At 40.9% G+C, this 19,558-nt stretch overlaps 1 protein-coding gene across 3 annotated transcripts in view; it reads left to right on the forward strand.

The window, feature by feature from the left end:
- The window catches only part of myo10 (myosin X), a 290,886-nt gene that overhangs the window by 210,810 nt on the left and 60,518 nt on the right, over nt 1-19,558 (forward strand). For all 3 annotated transcript variants that reach the window (XM_029703950.1, XM_029703951.1, XM_029703952.1), the window contains 5 exons: nt 32-100; nt 3,583-3,665; nt 3,944-4,052; nt 4,483-4,563; nt 19,165-19,289. In XM_029703950.1, coding sequence (XP_029559810.1) covers nt 32-100; nt 3,583-3,665; nt 3,944-4,052; nt 4,483-4,563; nt 19,165-19,289 — 467 coding nt within the window. The remainder of the gene's footprint in view (nt 1-31; nt 101-3,582; nt 3,666-3,943; nt 4,053-4,482; nt 4,564-19,164; nt 19,290-19,558) is intronic.

Genomic DNA, 19,558 nt, shown 5'->3' on the forward strand with positions numbered 1-19,558 from the left:
ATGCTAACGCAAATCTTTTCTCATGTTACAGAAAAACCAATTTTATGTGAAACCACGCGTTGCTGTGCACAATTTTGGCGTGAGACACTATGCAGGCGAGGTAAGAGTTGTCCCTGTCTGTAACACTTTAGTTAAAACCGTAGGTATAATGCAATATGATGCCTGTACAATGCAATTTAAGACTTGTCAGGAGCTTATTATCATCTCATAAGGAACCTCGCTAAATACAGTGCATTTTGAGTTTAAATTCAGACACATAGAGAAACATAACATCTTATTAGCCCCAGGATAGGACATTATTTAGGCTGCTACAGGCCATAATACCATGTTATATAGCATCGTACCTTTAGGTTTAAAGTGTTACCATGATGACACAGGAGCACGTAAGACACAACAGGACAGCTTTTGCAAAGCAGACAGCAGCTCTGGCAAGCAACACGTACTGTACTTTGTAGACAAATGTGTGTGCTATTGAATGTTGCATTCGTCTCACTAATATTTGCTGCCCTCTGGTGGTGTATTTGTATTTTTTAAGGATCCCCATTAGCTGCTGACAAGGCAGAAGGTACTCTTCCTGGGTTCCAGCTAGGGTTGCACATTTTGGGGAATATTCAGATGTGGAAATTTCCATTGGAATTAACGGGAATTAACGGGAATATATGCAAATTAATTTTAATACCATTTAAATGTAGATTTTTTTTGCATTGGACATATTTAGCATATCATATGGAGACAGAAACATAAACCTTTTACCTTATCATAAGTAGACATAATTGCAATGATTAAATCCTTCCTATAGAAATTTTAAAAAACAATTTAGTTATAAATTTAACTTTAATTAAATGAGTTGACTCTTCACATGGGATGATTTCACTGAACAACAAAAGAAAGGGAATATTGAATGATCCCCAATGATCCATCGCATCTCCCAAAAAACGTTTTCAACATACTTCTGTAAAATGAGTATCGAAACTACAGCTTTGGTTGTCTTCCTCTCATGCTTCCATGTCTTCTCCCTGGGCCTCCTCAATGTCCACCTCTTGAACATCAGACTCTGAGGCCTCATCTTCACTGTCACTTTCCAACCTTGTTGAGGATGGCTCGTTGTCAGGCTCAAAAAGCCTCAAATTTGCCCAGATGGCCACCAATTGTTCAACCCTTGTATTGGTCAGCCTGTTGCGTGCTTTGGTGTGTGTGTTTCCAAACAAGGACCAGTTGCGCTCTGAGGCAGCTGATGTTGGTGTGATTTGGAGGATGATGGAGGCAACAGGGGAAAGAGCCTTAGATCCACAAAGTCCCTTCCACCAGGTGGCTGATGAGATATTTTGGCACGACTGCCATATTGCATTTCCATCCCAAAGCCCTTGCTTGGAAGTGTACTTCGCCAGACTGCCAAGAACCTTGCCCTCATCCAGGCCAAAGTGGTGGGACACGGTATTGATGACACCATAGGCCTTGTTGATCTCTGCACCAGACAGGATGCTCTAGCCAGCATACTTGGGGTCCAACATGTACGCTGCGGCGTGTATGGGCTTCAGGCAGAAGACTTCACGCTTTTTTATGTATTTCAGAACTGCAGTTTCCTCTGCTTGGAGCAACAGTGAAGTGGGCAGGGCAGTACAGATTTCTTCTCTTACATCTGCAAGCAGAGGCTGGACATCAGACAGGATGGCATTGTCTCCCTCAATCTGTGCAATGGCTACTGCTATAGGTTTCAGGAGTTTCAGGCTGCTTACCACTCTCTCCCAAAATACATATTCCAGGAGGATCCTCTTGATGGGGCTGTCCATATCGGCAGACTGTGATATGGCCATTTCTTGGAGAGACTCTTTCCCCTCCAGAAAACTGTCAAACATGATGACAACACCACCCCAACAGGTGTTGCTGGGCAGCTTCAATGTGGTGTTCTTATTCTTCTCACTTTGCTCGGGCAGGTAGATTGCTGCTATATCTTGATGACCCTTCACATACCTAACCATTTCCTTGGCTCTCTTGTAGAGTGTATCCATTGTTTTCAGTGCCATGATGTCCTTGAGGAGCAGATTCAATGCATGAGCAGCACAGCCAATGGGTGTGATGTCAGGGTAGGACTCCTCCACTTCAGACCAAGCAGCCTTCATGTTCACAGCATTGTCTGTCACCAGTGCAAATACCTTCTGTGGTCCAAGGTCATTGATGACTGCCTTCAGCTCATCTGCAATGTAGAGACCGGTGTGTCTGTTTGTCCCTTGTGTCTGTGCTCTTGTAGAATCCTGGCTGAGTGGTGGAGATGATGTAGTTAATTATTCCTTGCCCACAAACATTTGACCACCCATCAGAGATGATTGCAATACAGTCTGCTTTTTCTATGATTTGCTTGACCTTCACTTGAACTCTGTTGAACTCTGCATTCAGCAAATGAGTAGATAACGCATGTCTGGTTGGAGGGGTGTATGCTGGGCGAAGAACATTCAGAAATCCCTTCCAATACACATTGCCTGTGAGCATCAGCGATGAACCAGTTGTATACACAGCTTGAGCAAGACATTCATCAGCATCTCTGACTACATTCCTCCATTGAGCCAAAAAAACTTCTGATTCCAGGAGGACCATGAGCTGTCTGGTTCATCATTTTCACCTCGAATAGAAGTAGAGGGACTTTTGTCAGATGTTGCTTGTTGTGAGCGCTGAGGGAACTTTATGCACTTGGCCAGATGATTCTACATCTTTGTTGCATTCTTCACATATGATTTGGCACAGTATTTGCAAATGTCCACAGCTTTTCCTTCTACATTAGCTGCAGTGAAATGTCTCCACACATCAGATAGTGCCTGTGGCATTTTACTGCAAAGATTAGATTTATTTATTTTTTAACCCCAAATACAATTCCATGTACAGATAAATAGTTAAGCAGTTAGATTAAACAACTCCTTTGTAAGATACATTTTTTTAAATGAAACATGTATGGAAATAGGTGAATTAACACTCAGTTAGCAGGCTCAGGCAAGCTAAAACCCACATGGTAGCAAAAACTAACTAGCAGAAATTGTTAACAAGTTAGAAATTATTTAAACACACTTTGCTGTAGGCTACTATTTCCCATGGAATGTTTCCGACCCTTTGCAACCCTAGGTTCAGCAACATTAAGTCAGTTATGTACAATTTAAAATATGACATTACATATTTAATAACACTTATCACAACAAATAAGTGTGTGTAGAGTGCGTGTCTTATCATTTTCTTTGAGCAAGTAAAGGGGGCTTTTCTGTTCTTGGGTAGCGGACTGACTTTTGCTTCCCTCCACACACTTTCTTGTTGGTTTAGATTGAAGATATGGCAAAGTGGCAATATCGTCCTCTATTATCCTCAGTAATTTTCCATCCAAGTTGTCAGACCCGGGTGGCTTGTCGTTGTTGATAGTCAACAATAATTTTTTCACCTCTTCCACACTCACTTTTCGGAAATCAAAATTGGATTGCATTTTTCATAATTTGGTCATTTATACTTGGATGTGTAGTGTCGGCATTTGTTGCTTGCATGTCATGGCTAAGTTTGCTAATCTTGCTGATGAACAAAATCATTAAAGTAGTTGGTATGCTCTAGGTGGTGTATGACGTGAGGGGCATTCTGGAGAAGAATCGAGACACTTTCAGGGATGACATCCTCAACCTGCTTAGAGAGAGCAGGTAAGTGGCAATTCTATAATGTTCAATCTCGAATTGCGCCCTATTCTCTATGCAGTGCAGATATTTTGACCATAGCCTAAAAGTAGTACCCTATATATGAAATAGGGTGCTATTTGAGATGCAACCATCTGTAGGTGAACAATTCATACATTCTGCACTACTGTTTTGAATTAATTGAATGGGGGTTTTATTTTTCATTGAGGGTCATGCAGAGCTGGGTAAAGCTGGATATTCAAACGTGCACTTTGTAACACTTATTCTGTGTGTGTGTGTGTCAGGTTGGACTTTGTGTACGACCTCTTTGAGCACGTCTCGAGCCGTAACAAGCAGGACACCCTCAAATGCAGCTCCAAGCACAGGAGACCCACTGTCAGTTCCCAGTTTAAGGTCAGTGACGATAATTGTCTTACATAAGATAGTGCAACTTTTATCTGCACTAACCAGTCGAGGGACTGTATACAGTACCAGTCAAAAGTTTGGACACACCTACTCATTCAAGGGTTTTTCTTTATATTTACTATTTTCTACATTGTGGAATAATAGTAAAGACATCAAAACTATGAAATAACACATATGGAATCATGTAATAAGCAAAAAAGTGGGATCTTTTATTTCAGCGCATGAAAAATGGGACCAACACTTTGCGTTTATATTTTTGTTCTGTACATAATGCAGTGACCATTTAATTGACCCTTGACGCTTGTTTGTATTTGCCTTTATATCATGAACATGGAAAGTGCATAATAATCAGCATCCCTAACAATACTGAAGTTTAACAGTGTCAGAGTTAGCTAACAATTCATATTTTTTTACCCAGAATTCCTTGCACTCACTGATGGCCAACCTCAGTACTTCGAACCCATTCTTTGTGCGATGCATCAAGCCAAACAATCACAAGGTAAGCTCCTACATATACAAACTTTACATTATACTCTTCTTCCTTGAAGACAATCTTTTTAAAATAGGGCAAGGCCATCAATGAATAAAGGGCAAGGCCATCAATGAAAAATTCATATATTTTTTAAAGTGTGGGAATCCAATCATTGACTGCATCTAAAAAGGCAACACTCCTCTTCCCTGACCACACACACACTAACACACTATAGCATTAAATGGGAGTTCGGCCCTTTGCTGCCCTATGACCTCTAGAGAATTTGCACGGCTTGGTTAATGTGCATACATGAAATACAGCCTTAGCCCAGAATGAGGAGTCAAACTGAGTCAGTGGCTCCTGTCAAAGATTAAAACATGTTCAGCATGATACGGAAGGAAAGGAGCAAAGGAAAGAAAGAGGTGGTGGAAACAAATGGTTCAGCTGGTCTACATTTTCTCTCTAACCCTTTATAGATCAATAAGGGTTAAGCAACATGTAAGTCCCACCAATACACTGCAAATACTTACCCAGACATTACATATCTGCAGACATCAAAGGGTTAGGGCCAAGGACAAGGGGTACATTTGGACCGATTAGTTGTCAATTAGTAAACTGATCAATGAAGTCCTTATTGGTTCTTTCATTAGTCCTCATACATTCATTGATACATTGTGTTGCTGGGGGGAGCAATTGACTGTGGCCCATTGTTTCAATGACAACTACATTCTCTATTTGTGACTGATTGTGAATTAACCAATGAACGAACAAACAAACGATGTAGTATATTGTATCGCTATAGTATACACTATTGTTATTATACGATATACAGTACCAGTCAAAAGTTTGGACACACCTACTCATTCAAAGGTTTTTCTTAATTTTTACTGTTTTCTACATTGTAGAATGATAGTGAAGACATCATAAGTATGAAATAACACATATGGAATCATGTATTAGCCAAAAAAGTGTTAAACAAATATTTAATATTTTAGGTTCTTCAAAGTAGCCACCTTTTGCCTTGATGACAGCTTTGCACACTCTTGGCATTCTCTTAACCAGCTTTATGAGGAATGCTTTTCCAATAGTGTTGAAGGAGTTCCCACATATGCTGAACACTTATTGGCTGCTTTTCCTTCACTCTGCGGTCCAACTCATCCCAAACCATCTCAATTGGTTTGAGGTCGGGTGACTTTGGAGGCCAGGTCATCTGATGCATCACTCCATCACTCTCCTTGGTCAAATAGCCCTTACACAGCCTGGAGGTGTGTTTTGGGTCATTGTCCTTTTGAAAAACAAATGATAGTCCCACTAAGCGCAAACCAGATGGGATGGCGTATCGCTGCAGAATGCTGTGATGAATTCAAGTATGCCTTGAATTCTAAATATATCAACTACAGTGTCACCAGCAAAGCACCCCCACAGCGTCACACCTCCTCCTCCATACTTCACAGTGGGAACCACACATGTGGAGATCATCCGTTCACCTACTCTGCTTCTCACATAGACACGGCAGTTGGAACCCAATCTCAAATTTGGACTCCAACGGTCTAATGTCCATTGCTCGTGTTTCTTGGACCAAGCAAGTCAATTCTTCTTATTGGTGTCCTTTAGTAGTAGTTTCTTTGCAGCAATTCGACCATGAAGGCCTGATTCACGCAGTTTCCTCTGAATAGTTGATGTTGAGATGTGTCTGTTACTTGAACTCTGTGAAGCATTTATTTGGGCAGCAATCTGAGGTGCAGTTAACTCTAATGAACTTATTATTATTATTATTATTTTTTTCCTCTGCAGCAGAGGTAACTCTGGGTCTTCCTTTCCTGTGGCGGTGCTCATGAGAGCCAGTTTCATCATAGTGCTTGATAGTTTTTGCGACTGTACTTGAAGAAACTTCCCGTTGTTGAAATGTTCTGGATTCACTGACCTTCATGTCTTAAAATAATGATTGACTGTCATTTCTCTTTGCTTATATGAGCTGTTCTTGCCATAAAATGGACTTGGTCTTTTACCAAATAGGGCTATCTTCTGTATACCACCCCTACCTTGTCACAACACAACTGATTGGCTCAAACGCATTAAGAAGGAAAGGAATTCCACAAATGAACTTTTAACAAGGCACACCTGTTAATTGAAATGCATTCCAGGTGACTACCTCATGAAGCTGGTTGAGAGAATGCCAAGAAACCACACACTATTGCAGAGACTTTGATATTACTGGCCCCAATTGATATGGTGAAAACAATGTGTGGGGAGGCAGAGGAACAAAAACTCACATCAATACCTTTGTCAGATAACACTGTGAAACTAAGAATTAATTCTATATTAATTCTCCATAGGAAAACAATGTGGGTGTCATTGTTGTGTGTGTAGGTGGCAGGGAAGTCAGGTGCAGGAGAAACCAACTTGGTGTAACTGGAGTAGTTTAATTAAGATAAAACAAACTCCAGAAACCAACGTACATAAATAAAATAACATGGGTAAAATAACCCGTCGCGCACCAATACAAATACATGAGCACATAACAACAAACAATCTCTGACAAGGACATGAGGGGAAACAGAGGGTTAAATACACAACATGTAATGAATGGGATTTGAACCAGGTGTGTAAGAAGACAAGACAAAACCAATGGAAAATGAAAAATGGATCAATGATGGCTAGAAGACCGGTGACGTCGACCGCCGAGCACCACCCGAACAAGGAGGGGCATCGACTTCGGCAGAAGTCGTGAAAGTGGGGAGCTCAGCATTCTAAGAGCAAAAAGTATTTTGGGGCTAGCATTTGATGACAACTGAGCTAGCTGCCCAGGCTTACATAATTAGAAAGAGGAGATTCTCATGATTAAAATGTCGTCCGACTTGAAAAAAATTAAAATATACACATTGCGAGATATTTTGCGAAATAGACAGACATGCCTATGTTTCCTCCATAATTAGAAAGAGGAGATTCTCATGATTAAAATGTCGTCCGACGTGAAAAAAATCTAAATATACACATTGCGAGATATTTGGCGAAATAGACAGACATGCCTATGTTTCCTCCATAATTAGAAAGAGGAGATTCTCATGATTAAAATGTCGTCCGACGTGAAAAAATCTAAATATACACATTGCGAGATATTTGGCGAAATAGACAGACATGGGAAGACCGTAGAGTTCCAATATTATTTTTTATGTTTACATTTGAACTATAAAACAACGTGAGCAGGTCTCATTGCCAACAAGACTGAAGCAGGCATTGTGACGTTGAGCAATAAGCTGGGAATAGAATGTTTGGAAGGCGAGTTGGTGCCACCGTGCTCAATAGAACTAATAGGATGATTAACACAAAAACTGCCTTACCAGCTCTGCTAGGGCTGGTAAAATGGTCAGAGTGGTCTCATTTGTGTCTGGAAGTAACTTGCTAACGTTAGCTTGGGTGCTTGACTACCGTTGTAAGGCCAGAACGCTCAAATCAACCCTACTCCTCGTCCCGAACGTCCAGTGTGCGCTCCGAGAGCGAAACAGTCTGAATTTATGAACTGACAATCTTACAATGCTCTGAATTTATGAGCGTCATGTTGTACAGCGCCATATTTCTGTTCCATCCTAAACTGCACAGTAGCCTAATTAACAAATAACCACATTTCGTTAATAAAATAAAGATAAAAAATACTCTTTAAAAAAAACAGAAATATTGGAACAAAGTTGTCTAATGAAGGGAAACAATTTAGATTCCTCCAATCCTGTAGCCTACTCCCGACAATCACGTTGTACAGCGCCATATTTTCCATTCCATCCTAACGGAAACCCTTAGGGTTTCGTTTTTCTCTGAATGGAAACATCATAATATTAATCAGATTAATTAAGCCAAATTTCTTAATATCAATCCCATATACTATGTTATTACCAAATGCTTCTCAAAGATGCCCTCTGGTGGTCAAACTAGCAATAACTTGCAGTAACAGAAGAAAAGCCTGAGAATGAAATGACGTGCCACAGAATGCTGCAGCAGCACGCAGGGTGTGCCACAGTATGACGCAACTTTTAAAGGAGGAACCACTGTATGTAGATATTGTTGTAGCCGTTTCCAACAACAATAGTCCTTTACAACATGAATAATGTCTAAACTGTATTTCTGATCAATTTGATGTTATTTTAATGGACAAAAAAAATAGTTTTTCTTTGAAAAAAAAGGAAATATCTAAGTGACCCCAAACTTTTGAACGGTAGTGTATGTGAAAGATTTAGAATGGGGGATGGGACCCTTTTTTTCAATTTTTGCCTAAAATTACATACCCAAATCTAACTTCCTGTAGCTCAGGACCTGAAGCAAGGATATGCATATTCTCGACACCATTTGAAAGGAAACACTTTGAACTTTGTGGAAATGTTAAATTACTGTAGGTGAATATAACACATTAGATCTGGTAAAAGATAATACAAGGGAAAAAAATTATTTTTTTGTACCATCATCTTTGAAATGCAAGAGAAAGTCCATAATGTAATTATTCCAGCTCAGATTTAGATTTAGATGTTGGCCACTAGATTGCAGCAGTGTATGTGCAAAGTTTTAGACTGATCCAATGAACAATTGCATTTCTGTTCAAAATTTGATATCAAGACTGCCCAAATGTGCCTAATTGGTTTATTAATACATTTTCAAGTTCATAATTGTGCACTCTCCTCAAACAATAGCATGGTATTATTTCACTGTAATAGCTACTGTAAATTGGACAGTGCAATTAGATTAACAAGAATTTAAGCTTTCTGCCAAAAACAGATATGTGTATGCCCTGGGAAATGTTCTTGTTACTTATAACCTCATGCTAATCACATTAGCCTACGTTAGCTCAACCATCCCACGGGGGTCCCACCGATGATGTGGAGGTAACTAGATGACTTGCTTTAACTCTTTAAAGGTATTTTTGAGGTAGTGGTATAACTTTAAAACGTTTCACTTTACTATTTAAAGCAAAGCAGTTACATATAGTCAAAGTTAAATGTAATAAAATAGATTGTCTGATTTAGTTTTATAGACTACTATATCAACCATTTTACTTTGGAATATACAACATTTGTAAACTAGAGTTGTTGTGTGTGAAAACTAAAAGAAGACAGGACAAAGCGATCTTCTGTCAGATTATGGGAATAAAAAGCAGGATCATGTGGACAACACTCTTAGGAAAGCAAAGCTACTCTGAATCAATCATGGTGTGGGTTTCAGATAAATAGATGCACAATTTACATTTGTAAAATGTTCAGTGTGAATGAAGTATGATGTTTGTTGAATGATGATGTAATGATTAGAAGTTGTAGGCTATTATTTGGGGAGAGAAATATGATGGTAGCTCTATCTAATACATTAACTATGTAGGCTGACAGTACATTTCCTGAAGAAAATGTGTTTTCTAGCTTGTTTTAAAGTATGTATAGTTTTGAAATACTTTATAGTAGTGGTAGTGTCTGCATTAGTAATGGTGATGAATGTTTGTAGTTGAAAAAGTAGGTAGATGAAAAGTTAAGATAGCCGGAACATGTTGAAGTTGGTTTGTTGTATCTTGCTTGAACAGTTCACAAGTTACTATTGGTGGGTTATTTTATGGAAATGTTTACACATTTATATAGTTATAGTTGATAAAAGTTTGAAAGAATTTGAAGTTAGGATAACCGGAACATGTGAAAGTTTGTGGTAGTGGTTGCAGTAGTTGTCACGACTTCTGCCGAAGTCGGTTCCTCTCCTTGTTCGGGCGGTGTTCGGCGGTCGACGTCACTGGTCTTCTGGCCATGGCCGATCCATTTTTCATTTTCAATTTGTTTTGTCTTGTTTTCCCACACACCTGGTTTTCATTCCTTCATTACGTGTTGTGTATTTAACCCTCTGTCCCCCCCCATGTCTTTGTGTGGAATTGTTTGTTGTAAGTGCTTGTGTACATTGTTGTCTGGTGCGCGACGGGTTTTGTACCCATTCTTTATTATTCTGGATGCCGGTGGTTATATATATATATATATTAAACTGCTCCGGTTATTACCCAGTTCTGCTCTCCTGCGTCTGACTTCACTGCCACCAATTACGCACAACTTACAGTAGTAATGGTGGAGACTGGTTATAGTTGAAAAAGTAGGTAGGTGAAATTATTGATTGATGGGTTGGTTGATAGGATAGGATAGCCTGAACATGTGGAAGTTGGTTTGGTGTTTCTAGCTTGAACAGTTCACTGAAGTAGTTATAATTACTAGTGCCGTCCAGCTAGCTACACCCAGAACCAGAGCTGGACCAGAACTAGTGCAGACCAGAGCAGTAGTTGTGGTCAGTAGTTGTGTAGTTTAATTGCAGGTTCTTTGGGCCCTACAGTACTTGTGGTCAGTAGTTGTGTGATTGTGGTCAGTAGATATGGTCAGTAGTTGTGGTCAGCAGTTGTGTTGTTTTGTACATTAGTTGTGTTGTTCAGTCAGTAGTTGTGTGGTTGTAGTCAGTAGTTTTAGTCAGTAGTATGTGTGGTTCATTAGTTGTGGTCAGTAGTTTTGCTTAGTAGTTGTGTTCAGTAGTGGTCAGTAGTTGTGGTCAGTATTTTGGTAGCTGTGGTAAGTAGTTGTGTGGTTCAGTAGTTGTGTGGTTCATTAGTTGTGGTCAGTGGTTGTGGTCAGTAGTCTTGGTCAGTAATTGTGGTCAGTAGTGTTGTGGTTGTGGTCATTGTGTAGTTGTGTGGTCAGTAGTTGTGCTCAGTTGTTGTCAGCAATTTTGTGGTTGTGATCAGTAGTTGTGTGGTTCAATAGTTGTGTGGTCAGGGGTTTTGGTCAGATGTTTAGATGTTGTGGTCAGTCGTTGTGGTCAGTACTTGTGTGGTTAGTCAGTCGTTTTGTGGTTCAGCAGTTTTGTGGTCAGGGGTTGTGGTCAGTAGTTTAACTGGTGGGTCCGTAGCTGTAATCAGTACTTTTCATCAGTAGTTGTGGTCCGTAATTGTGGTGAGTTTTTGTGTGGATAGTAAATGTTTGGTTGTGGTCAGTAGTTGTGGTTAGTAGTTGTGGTTAGTAGTTGTTGTGTGCTTGTGGTCAGTAATTGTGGTCAGCAGGTTGTGCTTAGTATTTTGCTCAGTAGTTGTGTGGTCACTAATGTAGTGGTTGTGATCAGTAGTTATGTGGTTGTGGTCAGTAGTTGTGTGGCTCAGTAGTTGTGTGGTCAGTGGTTTGGTCAGATGTTTAGATGTTGTGGTCAGTACTTTTCATCAGAAGTTGTGGCCAGTATTTTTCATCAGCAGTTGTGGTCAGTAGTTGTAGTTAGTAGTTGTGTTTAGTTGTTGTGTGGTCAGTAATTGTTTGGTTGTGGTCAGTAGTGGTGTGGCTGTGGTCGGTGGTTGTGGTCAGTAGTTGTGTGGTTGTGGTCAGTAGTTGTGTGGCTGTGGTCAGTAGTTGTGTGGCTGTGGTCAGTAGTTGTGTGGTTGTGGTCAGTAGTTGTGTTGTTGTGGTCAGTAGTTGTGTGGTTGTGGTCAGTAGTTGTGTGGTTGTGGTCAGTGGTTGTGGTCAGTAGTTGTGTTGTTGTGGTCAGTAGTTGTGTTGTTGTGGTCAGTAGTTTAGTGGTTGTCATCATTAATTGTGGTCAGCCATTGTGTGGTTATGGTCAGCAGTTGTGATCATACCTTTTGTGGTTGTGGTCAGTAGATATGATTGTGGTCAGTAGTTGTAGCTGTGTGGTTGTGGTCATTCGTTGTGTGGTTGTGTTCAGTAGTTGTGTGGTTGTAGTCAGTAGATGTGGTCAGTAATTGTGTGGTTGTGGTCAGTAGATGTATTATTGTGGTCAGTAGTTGTGGTTTAGTAATTGTGGTCAGTAGTAGAAGCCAGCAGTTGTGTGGTTTTGGTCAGTAGTTGTGGTCAGTAGTAGAAGCCAGCAGTTGTGTGGTTGTGATCAGTAGATATGATTGTGGTCAGTAGTTGTGATCAGTAGATATGATTGTGGTCAGTAGTTATGATTGTGGTCAGTAGTTGTGTGGTTGTGATCAGTAGATATGATTGTGGTCAGTAGTTGTGTGGTTGTGATCAGTAGATATGATTGTGGTCAGTAATTGTGGTTTAGTAGGTGTGGTCAGTAGGTGTGGTCAGTAGTTGTGGTCAGTATTAGAAGCCAGTAGTTGTGTGGTTGTAGTCATTCGTTGTGTGGTTGTGTTCTGTAGTTGTGTGGATGTGTTCTGTAGTTGTGTGGTTGTGTTCTGTTGTTGTGTGGTCATAAGTTGTGTGATTATGGTCACTAGTTTTGTGGTTGTTGTCAGTAGCTGTGGTCAGTAGTTATGTGTTCGTGGTCATTGTTTAGCTCAGTAGTTGTGTGGCCAGCAGTTGTTGTCAGTAGTCTTATAGTTGTGCTCAGTAGTTGTGTGGTCAGTAATTGTGTGGTTGTGGTCAGTAGATATGATTGTGGTCAGTAGTTGTGGGGTCACTAGTTGTGTGGTTGTGGTCAGTAGTTGTTTGGTTGAGGTCCCAGAATTCGGTCAGTAGTTGTGTTGTTGTTATCAGAAGTTGTGTGGTTGTGGTCTGAAGTTTTGTGGTTATGGTCAGAAATTGCTTGGTTGTGGTCAGTAGTTGTGGTCAGTAGTTGTGTGTTCAGTAGTTATGTGGTTGTGGTGAGAAGTTTTGTGGATTTGGTCAGAAATTGTGTGGTTGTGGTCATTAGTTGGAGTCAGTAGTTGTGTGGTTGGAGTCAGTAGTTGTGTGGTTGTGGTCAGTAGTTGGAGTCAGTAGTTATGTGGTTGTGGTCAGTAGTTGGAGTCAGTAGTTATGTGGTTGTGGTCAGTAGTTGGAGTCAGTAGTTATGTGGTTGTGGTCAGTAGTTGAGCAGTTGTGGTCAGTAGTTGTGTTGTCATAAGTTGTGTGGTTGGTCAGTAGTTGAGCAGTTGTGAGCAGAAGTTGTGTGCTTAGGGTCAGAAGTTTTCTGGTTTTGGTCAGAATTGTTTGTTTGTGGTTAGTAGTTTTGGTCAGTAGTTGTGTGGTCAGTAGTTATGTGTTCAAAAGTTGTATCCTTGTGGTCAGTAGTTTTGTGGTTGTGGTCAGAAATGTGTTGGTTGTGGTCCGTAGATGTGGTCGGTAGTTGTGACATGGTCAGTAGTTGAGTGGTCAGTAGTTTTATTGCCTTATCAGTCCTAACATCTATAATACGAACAATAGGACAGTGACCACTAATTTCCTAAGAGAAAACACCATTAGCCACACATTTCTCAGGAGTGTTGTAAACATAAGGTCAATTCATGTTTATTTTGTAGGATCCCTCAGATTTGGACGTGTGGGCTTGGTAATCAACTGAGTGAGATTTAGGTTATTACAAAAATCCTTTAAACAGTCTGTGTCTTGGTTTCAGGTTGGTTTCAGGTTAAAGTCACCTTTGACAAACATTTTAGAAGTAGAAAATAAGCTATGAGACTAGCAGTGAGACTAGTTAACAACCACTTCTTAGTGGAGGGAGGGCGGTAGACTCCCAGATGAGTTACTTTAGAATTAGAACCTAATTGAAGATTTAAACTAGAAATTAAAATAGTTTAGGACTAGAAGTAGCCTTTAAAAGAGACACAGAAAGGTGACTTTTTGTATAGATAGCAACACCACCACCTTTAGGTGTATGAATTTCAAACCATTTTTGGCTTTGAAATCACCTGCAGTGTCAATAAAAGCCAGATCATTACCTGCCAACCTATTATTCATAACAAAAGGCTGCATAGCAATGAAAATGAAATTGTTGAAATTGACCTCAATCCGCCCTACATGTTGCTTATCTATCACTGTTTGCTGGGGGCGTTGAGACGTAATAATAGTAGGGATTACCTGAGACAGCAGCGGCTTCATTTTACGATGCAAATTAGTAAAAGTGCTAATGGCGGTACCCTCCTTTCTAGCCATAGCAGGACTAGTAAAAGACCATAAGAGCCCATTTCTTAGAGCTGCCTTGTACTGATTAGATAGTGTTCACGCGCCAAGGTGATTTGGGTGAATTCCATCATCCCTGAAATGTATCTTCTGTTTCCAAATGGTCTCTAAAAGTAATGCCTGCGTATAGACAGTAGACTTTCAGCCAGTCAAGGAGTACTAGCAGTCTACTGAATCTGCCACTTCTATGACCAAGCAGAGGAAGAGGGCCAGAGATGAACGGACACTTTAAGTCTTTCAGCTTGTTAACAAGGTCTATAAAATATTTTTTTAAGCTGCTCTGATCTAGCCAACTTAATGTCTTTCAACCCCACATTAACTATAACAGTGTCAGCCCCCGGTGACTGACACACAGCCTCAAGAAGCAACCTGGTGATATCCTGAACTTTTGCCCCAGGAAAACACAGTCCTTGCCCCAGGTACAGATATATGTGCACCGTCGAACTATCACAATCGCCGGAATGTTCCGGCCTCGTAGCAGATTGCGAAGCCAGAAACACATAACTTACCTGAGAGGAAGGCCGCTGAACCGCCGGCTGTGTGCAGGCCTGCAACAGCCAGAGGGACAGAGCTCTGAGACAGAGAGCACGGCCCAGGGGAGGGGGGCCACAGGGGTCCAGGCAGTTGATTCACTAGGACAGTAGCTTTCACAGCCATGGAAGGAACATCTACGTCCCCGGTAGAAGACAGACTGGACAGGGGCTCAAAGCGATTTGAGTCTTAAGTCTGTACACGGGGTAACAAGGCAGGCGCTCCGTGAACGATTCTTCTTCTCCTTTCTGGTTCCGACACACATCAATTCACACTCACCTGGAGTTGAACAATGGCTAGTAGAGGGGTACAATGGCGGAAACTGATCATATCCCAGGAAGGTCCCATTATAATCCTCTTGGACGTTTTGATAGGAAGCATTTAAAGATGCCGATAGACTCTAAGAATCCTTATTCAGTTCAAGCCTTATTCAGTTCAATAATCCTTTCTTCAGCTGCATCGAGTTCAATACATTTTTCACACATGAAGGTATCCATCTGACCTTTCCCCGTGACATCTGCAAACATGTCGCAGATTGTACACTTAATAGTGTGAGTCCCCAGCAGATTCAAAAGAGTTTTCACTGCTTAACACCTGCAGTCCAAGGGAACAAACATTGCCCGCCTCCGCCATAATATCCATGTAGATCTTAGTGAATTGACTGTTTCTCCATGTAACCCACATACAAATTAGCATAGTTAGAAGCCATAGGGGATTCCATAGCAGTACCCTTAATCTGGATAAAGAAATCGTTTTGAAACATGAAATAGTTATGTGTGAGTACTATTTCAGCCAATATTACAATGCATGCACTGGAGGGTAACTCATTTGGGTCACGTTGCAAAATAAAATGTTCCATGGCTTCAATGCCTGCCCATTACATTGATTCATTCTACGTGGGTATGCTAGTGTAGATATTGGAACATAGCCCTACTTAAGTCAACCATGTTTGAAAATAAACAGCTTTTGTTCCCGGATGCCCGCTCCTCTTGTTTCCGGAGTGCACTGCTTTTGTCCAATATTCCCTTTCCCCCCTGTGCGCGCACACAAACACACAGGCAAAGACACGCACACACACACATATGCACTTACATAGAACACACACAGGCACAAAAATGTTCACTCACACATACACACACTGATACACACACACTTCTCCCCACCCTCCCCAACAGTCCCTACAAGTGGCCCATACAAATTAGCCTCAGCATGGGACGCATCTCCATGGTAACCGCCCCCACACATAAAGAGAAGCGGAGCTGGCAAAAGGCTTTGTTCATTCTCTGCTTGTGTTTATTCTTGTGTGTGTGTTGGAGAGAGAGACCCAGCTTTTAGGAACTTCTGTCATCTGTCTATCTCTCTGCCTTGATACGGAACTCTTGGCTTATTGTTATAGATGGAATGAGAGACTACGCTGCATTGCATGGTAAGAGGCAATGTAGTTTAAATGGAAAGTGTTATCGCTCGGCTAGTGTGCATTAGGCTTCGTTTGTGGTACTGGAGTATGTTTTACCTGAAAGATTGGCTTTCGTGGTGGAGTGGAAATGGAAGACTGAAAAGGTGCACGGTTCAGTGTTGGCATGGCGAAGTGGTTTCTTGTTGCATTTGCTAGCTATAGTTATTGATTGTTGTGCCATCACATTCATTATCTAGGGCTAGTATTTTTGGTGAGGACACACCATTTCATTGGCTGGCGAAAGGGACAACTCTTCCGATATTGCCTATTATGTGTCATTATTAGATGTGTATTTGTTGTGCTGTTGCAGTTCATTGATTTTGCTCACGGCATGACCAAAATTAATTGATAAGGAGATTGATAAAAATGTGACATTTCGGTTAAAAACAAACAGATGTGTCACCACAGCTCACTCTATTATTCGTCTCTGAACCTTTGAAATGCACTGCTCTTTGGGACACTGTTAGTTTAAACAATGCACAATTTATATGCGTGATGCTTTTTGCAAACCTAGATTTTACCAATGTTTGACACGTGATAATCAGCTGATGTGATATGATTCTTTGGTTATTTACAGAGAGAAAAATACCTATTGATATTCTCATCAACTGAGATGATGGATTCTCTTATTGATTCTATTTACAATCATTGATATAATACTGTATTTATACTAATAATTCAGCTGTTTGTTGCTATACATATGATGATTTGTAAGGGGGGGACATTCTCTCCTCTCTCTTGTCCATATTTGACTTTTTCCTCAGAGTTCCCAACCCCCATGACCACCTGAACACACCCTCTTTTGTCCAACTGAATGACCAGCTTGGTCTTTAGTTAGACATTTGGTGTGAAGAGATAAGGTTTTGCTTTCTCAGACTATACGTTCCCTTCAGAGAGAGGCCGCGGCTGATGCTGTTGTGCTTGTTTGTAATCATGCCTATTGATTGATTGATTAACGTTTGGGAACTTTGAATGAAAGATTCTGGATCTAGATTTACATTCACATACTAGATTTTTAAAGGTGCAATATGTAACTTTAATTGACGGGCAAAAGGGCTGACCTTGCACTTTTTTTGTAAAGAGGTTGTGGGTCTTCTGGTCTATAAGAATGTATTTTATTCATTTTTTGCCTTTGGCAAAATGTGTTAATGTAGCGCCACTGAAGTGAGGGAATGAATAAAACAAAAGAGACAGAATGCACCTTTTACCGGGTTAGTTCTGAGTATGCCGTAGGTCTACAGTAGTTGTTTCATATACATGGTGTAGCTCTTGCTCTCCCTGAGCCCATACTCACTATCTGTTTAGATATAGAAACTGAATGTCAGAGAGAGTAGCCCACTGTGGCTTCCTGAAATGACAGCTGTGGGGTTTAAAATCAGACTGAGGAAAAATAAATAGTACTTTATTAGAGTAAAATTTGCAACACAGAGAGAGGGAAAGAGAGATATGACCTACAACAGAGGCAGCTCTCTGACAAACAAGCAATGTTTCAAATGTCAGAAAGTGACAGAGAAAGAGAGAGCGGGAGTGCAAAAGAGAGACAGAAAGAGAGGGCAGCTGTCTGACAGACAAACTGCTTTTTAAAATCTGAGAATTAAAAACAGATGGAAGAGAGACAGAGCGATATACCAAGAGAGGTAGCACATCTGACATACAGACAATTGGGTTGGTCAAAACCAGACAACGACAGTCAGTCAGAAAAAGAAAGAAAGAAAGAGTCAGACGGCAGCTTCCTATGACACGGGGCTTTGTGACACAACGACGGCTAGTCCGGCTCATTATGCAAATACAATTATGCTAATAAGGTGTCCCCTTAGCCTATTGCTCTTACAGAGCGTCATTCAGCCAGTGATCTGTGTCCATTGGTGAATCTGATCACTTCTTCTCTTTGCCAGAATGGGTCTATCTAGATCTCTGCCCTTTCAATGAAATTGAAATAAAAGGGCCAATACATGGGGTATGAAAGCGCCCTCTTATTGAAAACCCCTACGCCCACTGAGGTTAAGGGTGAGGGGTACCACATAATGACTTCCACTAGGCTTTCGCTCACATACTCCCCTTCCTTCCCCCAATGCTTTCGTATCTGTTGCTGGTGGAGACGTCTCTAAATGGTCAAGCAAGTTAAAGGGCTTTGATTTGTAAATGACAGATATGCCTGTGTGCGCGTGCGTGTTTTATGTTAAAGGGCTTAGATTCATGAATGAGAGATATGCATCGTATGAGAGTATGAATGGAGGATTTACAATAGGGGCTGTGTGAGGGTTGTAGACATCATCAGTTATGTCATCTCAACTTGTTCAATTTATGACATTTGTTAAGAAGTCAGGGCTGTGTCTCTAGTGGTCTCAATCTAAACGTATGTATTTTCTTAACACACAAATATAAAAACTGGTTTTCCAGTTGCCTAATGACATCTGATGTATTGCCTGTGACAATGGTGCTATAAAAAGCACTGTACAAGTATCACGTCATCTGATGGAACGACTTAGAGGAAAAGTTACATAAGTACGACTGCACCAAATCATTTCAGATTTGTCAATACTAGGTTATATTTACATAACTAATAGCGACTGGGTTCAAGATTTCACTCTGCACTGTGTGTGCCAGCTCATCTGCTGCACTACTAATGTGTAACGTCAAAAGAACACACCAAAACAGTATGTACAGCACCCGCCTGAGTGATGCGATGTAGCTGCCATTTTGTGCCCAAGCAACCACCGCAGTATTACTTATTTCCGTCCACGTTCCTGCCCTCAGATGCCTGAGCAGTTTGACCAGACGGTGGTGCTGAACCAGCTCAGATACTCAGGGATGCTGGAGACGGTAAAGATCCGCCGTACAGGCTTCCCCATCAGGAGACCTTTCCAAGACTTCTGTACCAGGTGAGTACAGAGCTGGGGCCGTATGTGTTCAAGTGTTTTATAGTAGAAGTGCTGATCTAGGATCAGCTCTCCCCTGTCATGTTATTCTTATTCAAGTTATCCAAAAGGCTAAACTGATCCTAAACCAGCACTCCTACTCTGAGACTAGGGCTGTTATGGTGACCATATTACCGCCACACCGACAGTCAGGAGTCATGACCACAGTCAAATTCCACATGACTGTTGAGTCACGGTAACTAGGGTTCTCCAAAACTGTGCTCTGATGCTTC

Source organism: Salmo trutta, chromosome 21 (genome assembly GCF_901001165.1).
Source record: "Salmo trutta chromosome 21, fSalTru1.1, whole genome shotgun sequence".
NCBI lineage: Eukaryota > Metazoa > Chordata > Actinopteri > Salmoniformes > Salmonidae > Salmo > Salmo trutta.